Here is a 13,010-nt window from a genome sequence, read left to right as displayed (position 1 = left end):
ATTTGGCACGGCTCTCCAATCTCGGGACCAAGAAAAATAATAGTTGTTACCTTACGGTCAATTACACACACACGTGTGTATGTGTGTACTTAGCGAGTAGTTTAGGCCTTAGGGGATAAGGTTTAAAAGGAAAAAAAAAAAAAACTCAATAAGAGATGAAGTACACATGTCAACATATAGCACACCCGCAGGTTATATTAATTGAGTGTAGCATCGACCCTAGGAGTGTGAACGAGCCAAGCTCGCCTGTTTTGACAGGCTCAAGCTCGAGTTCATTTTGTCGAGCTCGAGCTGGAGTTCGACCTTTCTTCAAGCTCACGAGCGGCTGATCAGCTCGTTTACCACCCCTAATCGAGCCTCCCCTCAGCAATTGCCTTGACCCATACAAAAAGAAAAATCAATATTGGGCTGTTTGCTCCCATATATGTTTACAGCCCAAAACAATTAAATTAAAGTATTGCGGGTTTAAAAGTCCACATATATTAGGCCCCTTGACGTTTTGTTTTGGATCGAACTCATCGAAGTCTAGCCCACAGCAAATTTTCAGCCCAATAATAATATTAATTCCAAAGAGAAAATTTATAAATTAGAAATGAAAAAAACTATTTCAAAAAAAAAATAAAAAAAAAAAAAATTCGAACGGAAGAAAATCGTATTTTTATAAGGATTAACTGATGTGTATTTTTTAATTCGTCTTTAATGTTTAATTTACAATAATATTAACATTATCCCGTGCTAAAAATTTAAGAAAGAGGATAAAAGTAGTCTAAATTATCTGCTTAAGGGGCATACGTGGTCCAATAAATAAATATTATGCAGTAAAGTACACACTCAAAAAGTAGCCTAATTTCTTAGTTAACTAAGAAAAGGTTGTTCGACCAATTCCAACTTAAGAAACAAAGCATTGGATATAGACTATTAGTGCAACCAAAAATGGGTACATATGTCTTTTCTTTAATCAAACTTATGACACATTACTTAATTAAGTTTATTGTGGTTTACATTTCTCTACGTAATTTGCACGAGTAAATGCTTTAATCAGTGCACCTATATAGTATTTAATTTCATTTTTTTTTGGTAAAATTAATATGTAGTCCTCAATATATTTGTTTTTAAAATGAATTTCTAAAACATTGAATTGATGATTATATAGATGACTCTTTTGATTGTCTCCACTCTTTAATGGAGGTCCATGCACTATATCACAAAGCAATAAAGAAACACATTTTGCAGAAGACGCTCCACCCCATATATATTTATTTATTTATATATATATTTATTTAGCCCCTCTCTATATTGCAATTGCACATAGCCCATTATATTGTCTTTCGTTTTTTCAGCTACTTTATCTTGAGGGTTTCCAATTGGGATCCAAAGATAAAAAATTATGAGTTGGAAAGAGAGGATTTTTTGGAAAAATTGGTCTCTTATCTTTTTGTTGCAAAAAAACAATAAATAAATAAACTAATTAATTAAAAAACACATCTTTTAAGATTACCTAGCTCTTCCAAACATTCAAACTTACATGTTTTAAAGTTTCACGTGCAATAATCCTTTTTTTTTTTTGGTTTCAGAAATCTTTACCAAAAAACTAAAAGAATAAAATGCTCTCGTCTTTCTAGGAATCAAACTAGTCATCTTAAGTTGAAAAGTGCTTCTACATAAAGATTAATTCTATCATTTTAAAATATATGAAATAGAATAGCGTAAATTACGAAAATACCCCTCAACTTAGGCTAAATTATGAAAAACACCCCAATAAAATTCCCCTGATGTTTGTTTTCATCTTACACTGACCTCGTTACTGTGTAATTTTTCGAATCTTTTCTATTCCAGTTAATGTTTCCCAAATAATATTAATTCTAACCTTGCAAACGTAGCATTTCTTCATGCTATTCTTTAAAGACAAAAATTACACCCAGATGAGTAATAGCCATATCTGTAGGGGTAGAATCGACATGTTTCGGGACATATTACTTGGAAGCAAAAAGATTCCATGAAAAATCATACCATAGGGAGTTGATGTAAAATGGAAACAAACGTCGAGATTTTGATAATTAAGAATAGATGGGGGTGTTTTGTGTAATTTAGCCCAAGTTCAGGGAGTTTTAACAATTTACCCTAGAATTAATGGATTGGTTGTTTTTCTTAAAACGTATAAAATATAGGGTCAAATAAATTAAATATGGGAAGTTGGGAGATTATCATAAGTTGATTGTGCGTGTGCATAGTGACTGATAAGACAAAGACATGATCAGTATTATTTATTTAAAGCTGTTATTAATTAATTGGAATTACAAAAGCTACTTTGCTTACTAATTAAAACACTCTTCTCAAAGCTTCCACAACATAATCATTGACCTAATTAGGGCAGCCGATGGCTATATATTTTATCTTTTTTATATATTTGATTATTTTTATTTTTTTATATATACATGTTAATTTTCTAGTAACATTATCAATTTATTCAGATGATAATGCAGCCTTGAAAAATAAAATTTTAGTAAGACAAAAAATGTATATTTTCATCCATAGAAAGTGTATCTTTTAAAATTTGTTTATATTCAATAATATATATATATATATATATATATATATATATATATATATATATATATATATATATATATATATATATATATATATATATAAATATAAACATAATTTCCTGCAAATATTTGCTGGCATGAAATAAAATGGGGACACCAAATTAAAGTGGCTATGAGAAATGAAAGTGATGCTGTCTAGCATTCAGCATAAAATCTCAGCTATATCTGCAAAAAGAACACTATTATCAAGAATCATTCCAACTTTTGAATTTTCACGGTTCAATTTATTCAATTCTCTTGTTTTCGTGTTTTGGTAAATTACGAAAAAAAATCCATCATGCTTAGGTAATTACAATTACCTCCTTAACTATGAATCTTTTTACATTTCGACCATCGCGGTGTCAAATTTAGTGGAATCTTCTAGATTATGTGAAATATTCTTCAAGTTGTACATGTTTTGCCTTATTCGAGCTCCACATTGTGAAACAAGATGATCAGAAGATGCATCTCATACCTTGTAAATATCAGATTGTGGTGCATCATAAACTGCATTTTTGCACAAAACGAATACAAACTAAAGAACATTCCACAAAATGTAGAAGATTATGTTGAATTTCCCCCACCCTCATCGGGTGTCGTTCTCTAAAAAAAAAAAAAAAAGATTATGTTGAATTTGACACCATAAGGGTGGACGTATAAGAAGATTCATAGTTGAGGGGGTTGGTTGTAATTACCCAAACATGATAAGGTTTTTTCGTAATTTAAACTTAGTTCAGGGAGAAACCATAATTTACCCTTTTTTTTGTGCATATCACACAAGGCAAGAGTAAAGGTTTATACAGTGCACTTATATCATTGTTCGTGATTTTTTTTATATAAAAGAAATAAATAAAAATAGTGTCACACACACACACACACACACACAAAAGAAATGGATCAAAAGCTGAATTTTAGGGTCCTCTCTAATATACATCTTTGTCATATACATAAATAAAGTTGGATTTTTTATTTAAAAAGTTAATATAATAGTTTTGTCATGAATATAAAGAGGTTGAGAGAGTGACTGAAGAACGCTCCTCTATACCCCTCCAACACCTACGTTTCATATATTTGCAGAGAAATATTAAAGTTTTTTTGGCTTTTAGGCAAATTAATTAATTCATGCTTATATATATATATATATATATATATATATATATATATATATATATATATATATGGTCCTTTTATTCGTTTGAGCTTTTGAATTTTGGGATTTTCTTCTTCACACGTACAAAAATCTTTCCCATTTTGTCGTTCTTTTTTTTTTTTTTTTTCCTTCAGATTTATTTTTATTGGAAATATTAATATTACGTGATATTTTTCAATAACAGCTCCAGTTTTTGATAGAAGTGGTTGTTCAGCATGGTATGGATAAGAGAGCTAGGCCGAATAAAAAGTTTCTGAATTCGAATCCCACAGCCAGCTATTTCGACATTAATATTACACGATACATTTCATACGCGATCTCATTCAAGTGTGATTTATGATTTTGTTCTAAATTTTGTTTTAGGACGTGATTTTTATTGAAATAATATTGAATTTAAACTAAGATATTATTACATTGTGTACAATTATGAGTAGCTAGAAAATGCAACTATATCAACTATCTAGGCATCAAACTCTCCCCCTATCATCACTATATAGTGGGGTGTCTTAGTGGAAATCTATTGCTGCAAAACTAAAAATATATAAATAAAATAATAATTTTAATAAATAAATAAAATAAGAATAATTATTATAAATATTAATGTATTATCAACTTGCGTAATTTACATTTTTATGAGCATAACATTACGTCATTTTCCATAGTACAATTAATTCTTTGTTCCATTGATTATTAACTTTGTTTTTCCTTTAAGTAGCAAAATAAAAATTAATCAATATCATAGATATAGTTAGGTTAACAGAAAAAATCAAATTGCCGTTTATTTAATAAATATTATTGAATTAAATAAATCCAATCAAGAATATGTAAACACATGGACTAATCGATGCTCCTTAAGTACTTCTGCCCAAAATTCAATTTCTACTCAAATTAAAGTCAGATTTGGATTTAATTAATTATAATTAGGGATTTCAAATTCATTGACTAATTGTTGTTGCCTTCCACTCTTGTCCTGTTTATTGTCTCTCTCTTCATTTTTAAACACAAATTAAATTAAAGCTTTTCTTGTTTGAGAGCTGCTACTGGATAATTAACGTAATTAGTTGTTAATCACCTAATTAATAATAAATCGGCAAAATGTTATATTCCGTTGCTGATCTGAAAAAGTATCAGTGCATGCACAAAAGTGTTTACCAAATTGCCCCTAATTTAAAACGTTTCAATCATATCTTAATTACATCCATATTCATTTTAAATTAGGAAGAAAATTGCAAAAAATTCTAGGGTTGTAGGAACCACTTAGTAGAAACAAATCAGTAAAAAATGACTTTGTCTAAAGTTTGTGCTGTTACAAAAAGCTATGTCGATATCAATGTCGATTTCCTATATCGCCAACGACTATTGCATCCGACTTTTATCAACAAAAAAAAAAAAATTAATTTCATATTTTTTGTTTATATTTTTAATTATGTCATATGATTAAAGTCACATTCTATGTGTAACAATAAATTATCAATATCATATATCTCGAGTTATCACTGTAAATTTTGGAATAATTTTTTTTTTAATGATTCAATCATTTTTTTTTTCAATTTTCTTAATATAAAAGATATTGCATGATTCTCCGACCAGCTACGGATTTTTTTTATTTTTCTTTTATAAGTTAATGTAGATGCCAGTCCAACCAGGTAATCTCTATACATATATAGTTTGTACTAGCAGAAATTAATTTGTCACAACCTGGTTATTTTTTCCTGAATGTGGACCATTCAATTAAATTAACCAGCTGTTTCATGGCCAACATTATATTTATATTTATTTATTTATAATAAAGATGATTCAGAATTTCACAATTCACAAGTATATATAGTAAAATAATTAAATTAGCATGTGGATTATGAAAGTACGTACTGTCTCAAAGTATATCCTCAGATAACCTTTTTACAGACTATATATTATAAGGCCACGAGCCATGTTTCTTCTTTAAAAATTAAAATTTAAATACTAAAATTAAATAAATAAATCGAGAAAATCGACAAAATGTATGTCGGAGATGTGGGGGGATATATAAACAAATTGCTTTGCTGGCCTTTCTTTTCTGATTAGAAATTACATTTTAAAAGCATTTAAATTAAAAAAAAAAAAAAAAAAAAAAAAAAAAAAAAAAAGCATAATTACTCAACAGGGTATACTAAAATAAATTTCAGTTAATTATTTCATGTTTAATTAATAATTATAAATATATATGATCTGGTGACAAGTGTTGTAAGATGAATATAATGGACAAGTGTGTCTGAAATATAGGGAAGAAGAGACAGGAAATGGGTCAGCCCACGAGAAAGAAAGGGGTTAACGGGTCAAATATAATTCATTGATTTAAATGCTCAAGGGACCAACTCTCTGCAGTCCCTTCCATCTATTAAAATTAAATCATTTAAATAAAAAAATAATTAAAAATTATATTTAATTTTCCACTTTCTTTAAAGTTTTTTTTATACTCAGTGATAAAACAAATGACAAAGCTACAAATTCTTCTTTGTCAATCACATGCACTGCACAGACCCCGGATTAATGGGTGGGGGGTCGGGTCGGAGGGTATAAAAGGAACAACAATAAAATATTTAACATTTTTTTTTTTAAATTTAATTATTATTATTATTACATCCAAATACAAACAACCCATGACAAAAAATTCCAAAATTAAAGGCCCCAAAGACCTTTGTATATATAGTTAGGCCACCTTTTGGCCATACATGAAAGAAACTTTTCTCTCCTTTACACAAAAAAGAAGGGGAAAAAAATTAAAAAAATAAAATAAAAATTCGACCTGCGCGCATCCATCACACGCACGTGCAATCCACACTCAAGGATTAACAAAAAATATCAGCGTCCCGATTATCGTTAGGACAAAAAAAAAAAAAAAAAAAATCGACATTTCCCGCCAAAAAAAAAATCACACATGCAAATGTGTAGTAGTAACACACACTATACGTGTGTATATACACACACATACGCATCACTCAAAAAAAAAAAAAAAAAAAAAAATCAAAGTACCTTATTTATAATTGGTCCTCCTCTTTATTTCTTCACTTGTCTCTCATACTTGGCCATATTTTTTGGTGTCCCACACCAAACTCTCATCCATTCATTCAAATAAAATATATATAATGAATGCTACCTTTGAATTCAATCACCTCAATTCCCACTTCATTTATATCATACTCCCACTACTCCATAATTTATATATCTTCTCACTCCAAAATTAATAATTATAATAATAAATACTATGTACCAAACCCAATCTCCCTCTCTTGGGAATCTGCAAAGCCATCCATCCCCATATAGATAGATAGATACACTACTTATATATATATCTACATCACTCATGTCAATTTTTTTATCTCATTACCCTCTGAGAAAAAATATTGAGGATTTTCTACACAAACTTTTAGGACCACCCCCTTTTTTTTATATATTAATTTTTTTTTCGGACCCCTCTTAATTAATCAGAGCTTCTCTTGTCATCATCCTCCCACGAGTCGTTATTTAACTTCCTCCTTTTATAAGACGATGACGAGTCGTCACTCAATACAATACTCGCCCGAGTCATGACTCGGTGCTGCGGTAGAACCTTTGGTTGCCTCTTTGGCTTACTTTTCAACATTACTTGTCGTATCGATTCGTAGCAACTCATAATATTATCCTGCACCCAATTTTTTTTTAATACATAATTAAAGAAATTAAATGTATATTTATATATAATAATAAATAATAAATAATTCTTACTTTGTGAAGGCCATGAGTCCATGACTCAGCATGCTGAGCAGTAATAAAAGAGAAATTTGGGAGATCATTCGCTGCACAAAGAATGGTTGCAGCAGCAATACATGATGGCCTGTACTCAAGGAAGCTGGTTTCTGTTTAAAATAAAATAAATCATAATAATTTAAAATTTATTCTTTTGATTAGATAGGAATTAAATTAATATTTAATAATTAAATAATTAAAGATACCTTGAATAGTTGAGAGGATAATGTCAGTAGCCCTGGAGGAAAGGAATCCAGTGTAGATTCCAGTTGGATCAATTTTAAATGAGAAAAAATTTAGATAGCAAAATGGAGAAATTGATCTAAGTCTCCAATCCAACACCCTTAGCACTAGAAGCTCCATTCTTTGTATGTTTTTCGCTTCGAAATTAAATCTTGCACCTTCAACCTATGATCACAATTATTTATATTATAATTAAAATCAACGTTAATTACCGAAATTAGAAGATTAATTAAAATAATTAATTACCTGAAGATCCAAAAGAGAAGGAACAAGCTGTTCCTCCATCTTCGCAGCTAATGACAAGCATGCTACTGACAGTAGTTGCAATGGCCACCCATTCATTTTCTGCAATTATTTTAAACAATTATCTGTAATTAATTAACTAATTAGCTTTAATATAAATTAAATAAATAAATATATATTAATTATTAGTTATATAGATAATGATGGGCATAATTGTAATGAATCCCGAGTTTGGTCAAGACCCAATAAGACAAATTATTAGTAGTATTTCATTAATAATTTGATTAGTGGTAAGTTTGGTACATTTGATATTATACATTAATTAGAAGCTTAATTAATTGAAGGCAACTAATTGCCTTTAATTCATGGGAACAGCTCCACACGCGTGACACTTTTTTCTTCAATATACTGTGTAATTATTTGACATTGAGTGGGTAGACAATGACTATATGTATGTACTATGTACATACTATATAATTAAATCAAAACCTTTAGCAATAATTTTTTTAATTTTTAAATACAAACTTTGGCAATAGTTATCAAGATGTAAAGATAATTATACTATATATTAATTAAGCCCAGAGGCATAAATAATAATTTAAAGCGCGATTTCATTTCATTAATTATGTAAAATTATTGGATTTTAGATTTTTAATTGTACAGAATCTTAACAACTTTTAAGGTTCTCAGTAATTAGATTAAAGATCCACTAAAAAATAAAAATAAAAAACTTTTCAATTAATATTAAAAATTCAGATTTATACTTAAATGGAAATTATTTCTGAAATGACAGAACGCCGAGTAAAAAAAGGTAACTGAAGGGGTAAAAAGGGAAGGGATTAGAATCTATCGGGAGATTCTATATCTAAGAAATGTTAAATGTTGGTATATTAATAATTTAATATTATATATATAATGGTATTTGACGGTGACGGAAGTCTTACCGGCAAGTGGTGGGAGTACAGAAAACGATCGAGGTAGTTGACGGAGAGATACGCCGTCAATGGCTGAAATCCGTAATAACGATGCACCTGCACCAGAAGAAAAAAAAAAATCAGAAACTCCACGTAAGCTACGCCGTCAATTAATATAACGCCGTTAGCTAGCCACTTCTCATCGCGTTCTCGATTACACCGCCGGCACACACTAGCACAACCGATCATGATAACACTAAAGTGCGCGTCTGTAATTTAAATTAGAATACGCCACCTGCGCACGATAGAGAAGAGCTGCGAACCAGTCGCCGGTATCTCGAAAAAAAAAAAAAGGAATATACCTTGAGAAGCCATGCAACAGATTCTGCTCTAGCGGAAGCCTCAATCAATTGATGATGAGAAGGACAAGAGCTTATCCCGGCGAGATCTCTCTCGTCTTCCAACAGTCCGGCGATCGATTCCTCGACGTCGACTGGATTTGAATCGAGATCCGACGAATATTCCGGCAATTCATCGCCGCCGCAGGAGAAGATAATATTTGAGTCCTCGCTGCATAGAAGGTCGGAGAAGCAGTCGGAACAAGACAGCGACATAACAAATTAATGCGAATCCGATGATTGATCGGTCGTCAATCTCTCCTGTTCATATTAAATTGCGGAATTTGGCTTCAATTATATTCGCCGGAGATTCATCGGAAAATAGGCCGGAGAACTTGGTCGGTGAAGAGAGTGTTTGGGGGTGGGGGACTGTAGGTTTTGTTAGTGTGTTTTGTTTTAGATTCTCTCCTGTTTCCTTCAGATATATAGAGATTGTTAATTTATTTTTTATTTTTTATTTTTTATTTTTGTGCAGTAATAAATTCTTTTAGTATTCCTAATTTTTTTTTCTTTTTATTATTCATTTTTTTATTTTATTTTAATAAAAAAATTCTATTTAAAATATCCTGATTAATCCAAATTCCAATGAGGCCCGATCCAATAGGATGGATTGTTATTTATAAGTTGTGATATGTTCGAGTATTAGCTAAAATTTCATCACTTTAGATAAAAATTACATTTAACATCTATAAATTAATATATTTGGAATAGACAAATTTTATTAATTAAAAAAAAAAAATATTCAATTAATTGATAATTATTGATTTATATAATTTAGATGAAGCATTAGACTGTCTAATGAAGCCACTAGAGCATTTCAAACTAATCACATAGAACAAAAGAAACACATTAGTTAAAATATTATTGGTGATTACAGCATGACAAATGGGGAATTTTTTAATTTTTAATTTTTAATTTTTAATTTTTTTATTAATTATTTAATAATTGGGGCAGAGGAACCATAAAACATGCATATAACTTGTCAATTGTGGACATGATTTGACTTAATTAAACTCATATTAATAATAATAACATTTTTAGCTAGTTCATCTAGAATTACTGTAAATAATTAATAAAAGATACAATTATGTTATTAATAATATTTTTAGTATTATTGAAGAGAAGAAATTGTGATGGTGCCCTTCCCACCAACAATTGAAATTGAAACAAATAAAAAAATGGAAATTAATGTGGGAAATATGGACTTAAATGTAGGGTGTGACAATAAGGGAAATGTTACATCAGGTTTTCCAGTAACCCATCCAATTAATGCTCATATCATATTTCAACTGCTGTTAAACCTACTAACATATTCAATGTCGTGTCAATTTAATTCGATTTCAATTTCAATAACACTATTAATTTTTTTAATAATAATTATAATAATAATAATAATAATAATATAGATAGATAGATAGTCAACATCCCATGAATAAAGCATTTCGGCCCATATCCTGAGGATGAGATATGGGGTTGTGCTGGATGTGGGATATCTGTTCTTCTATATTTAGTATTCTTAATTTCTCTAACTAATTTCTTTTTTCAATGTATATTATGCCCATTTTATTGTTTTAATTAAATTAAAATTCCCTAAACATCATTTTCAACTCCTAACTCTATTTTCATTAATGTTTGTTCTTTATTTTATTTTTTTTCTATATATTTTTCAACATTGCATTATTGTAGTTTGAACAAACTATTAATGGTAACTATTGGTTGTGCCTTGTCAATTTTTTTCTTTTTCCATTATAGGAAAAGAGAATAGTAATTTCGACCTTTTTTTTTGTTTAAATTACGGCAACACCCCTGATGTAAGATTAAATTACGAAAAACTCTTATGTTTGGATAATTACAATCAACTCCCCTCAACTATGAATTTTCTTACACGTTCACTTTTACGATGTCAAATTTAGTGGAATTTTCTAGATTATGTGGAATATTCTCCAGTTTGTATCCGTTTTATCCCATTCGAGTTCCACATTTTGAAACAAGATGATCATAAAATATGTCTTTTGGCTTGTATATTTCATATTGGGAAAAATGAGTTTTTTAGTCCTGTAAGTTTGCTAGTTGAGAGTTTTAGTCCACCATGTTTCAAAATTATAATTTTAGTCATGTAAGTTACAAAAGTTGAGAATTTTGGTCCTATGACCTGCTATAACAGGTAATGTGATGGTTGGTTGAGTTGACATTTAAAATATAAAAATAATTTAGGTGACGTGGCTAATGAGTTGGAAAATTTTAAAGGGAAATAAAATATACCATAAAATTATTTTTATTTGATGAATGAAATAAGCATTTTTACAGTAACTACTTTTTAATTAATATTTCATAGTTTTCAATTGTTAAAAATAGTAATTAACTATATTTTATTACTCGTTATGGATATTTGTTACTTTTGGTTTGATAATGTATTTTATGTTTGGAGGCTCTAGAATATATTTTTTCAGTTTTTGGTACATTTAATTTAATAGAGTTTTGACTATATTTTATTATTTTTTTGGTTAATTCGTAGATGTGTATTTGATTTCTTATACTAATTATGATTGTGCATGTCATTTAACTTTACAACAAGGTTTAATAAAAGGTTTTTTTTCGGTTTTATGTTGAATTTGATTGTTGGTTCAATTTCATTGTAATCACTAAGTATAGATTTGTAAAAAAATGAAATATTTAGATAAATATTAATTTAATTATTATTTTTATCAAATAAAAACTAAGAAATATTAATTAAACATTAGTTAGTCTTATTTCCCTCATAAAAATATAGTTGTAGATTTTATTCAATGGGTTATTGTGGTTCTTTATTGCAAATATAACAAAAAAAAATTAAATATATAAATTTAATATGTTAAAATTTCCTCATTATTTTGGTGATTTGACATTGAGAATTAATTTTTTCTCCAAAACCATCCAACTCATTAGCCACATCACCTAATTTAATTTTAATCTATTTATTTTTATATTTTAAATGCCAACTTATTCAATCAACCATCACATTACCTGTTATAGCAGGTCATATGACCAAAATTATCAACTTTTGTAACTTACAGGACTAAAATTTTGATTTTGAAACATGGTGGACTAAATCTCTCAACTAGCAAACTTGCAGGACTAAAAAACTCATTTTGCCTTTCATATTGTGCTGCATCAGAAACTGCATTTTCGCACAAAACGAGTACTAACCAGAGAACGTTCCACGAAACCTAAAAAAATATATTGAATTTGACACTATAAAGGTGAATGCGTGAGAAAATTCATAGTTGAGGGGTAATTGTAATTACCCAAACATGAGGATTTTTTTCGTAGTTTGCCCTTACCTCAGCGGTGAAAGTAATTTATCCATTTTTTTCCTTTAAATATAAGTAAGTTATTTATACATTTCTCATAGATATTAAAATAATTATAGACATGAAACCTTAGTCTCGGTCATTCTATAAACATATGAATCATTGTCTTTTATTTTTGATTAATTAATGAATTTATAGACCAAACTGAAAGTACAAGAAAGATACAAAAATAAAAACAAGATTGTAGTTTGAAATGGCTGCTAAATTAAACATTAATGCTAATTAATTAACGACGAAATGGCAGTTTGTCATTGGATTGGATGATTAGTGTACTGATTAATGATTAATTAATCTAGAAAATTGTCTGATTATGTATCTGCCAAAGAGTGCAAAAACAACACAGAACTTTCTAACAGAAG

The 13,010-nt window shown here is 29.0% G+C and overlaps 1 protein-coding gene across 1 annotated transcript; it reads right to left on the bottom strand.

Annotated features, from left to right (window-relative positions):
• Positions 1-6,388: 6,388 nt before the first annotated feature.
• On the bottom strand, positions 6,389-9,774 carry CYCD1;1 (CYCLIN D1;1). The gene is made up of 6 exons (XM_012991133.2): positions 9,266-9,774; positions 8,934-9,020; positions 7,993-8,091; positions 7,710-7,911; positions 7,483-7,613; positions 6,389-7,399 (listed from the first exon to the last, which is right to left on the bottom strand). Exons 1-6 carry the CDS (start codon positions 9,515-9,517, stop codon positions 7,199-7,201), a joined length of 972 nt encoding a protein of 323 aa, XP_012846587.2. The 5' UTR covers positions 9,518-9,774; the 3' UTR covers positions 6,389-7,198.
• Positions 9,775-13,010: the final 3,236 nt, after the last annotated feature.

This window comes from Erythranthe guttata, chromosome 12 (assembly GCF_056151865.1).
Source record: "Erythranthe guttata isolate IM_541 chromosome 12, IM_541, whole genome shotgun sequence".
Taxonomy (NCBI): Eukaryota; Viridiplantae; Streptophyta; class Magnoliopsida; order Lamiales; family Phrymaceae; genus Erythranthe; species Erythranthe guttata.
Note: the sequence above shows the minus strand (reverse complement) of the source record. Positions and strands in the feature narration are given on the sequence as shown.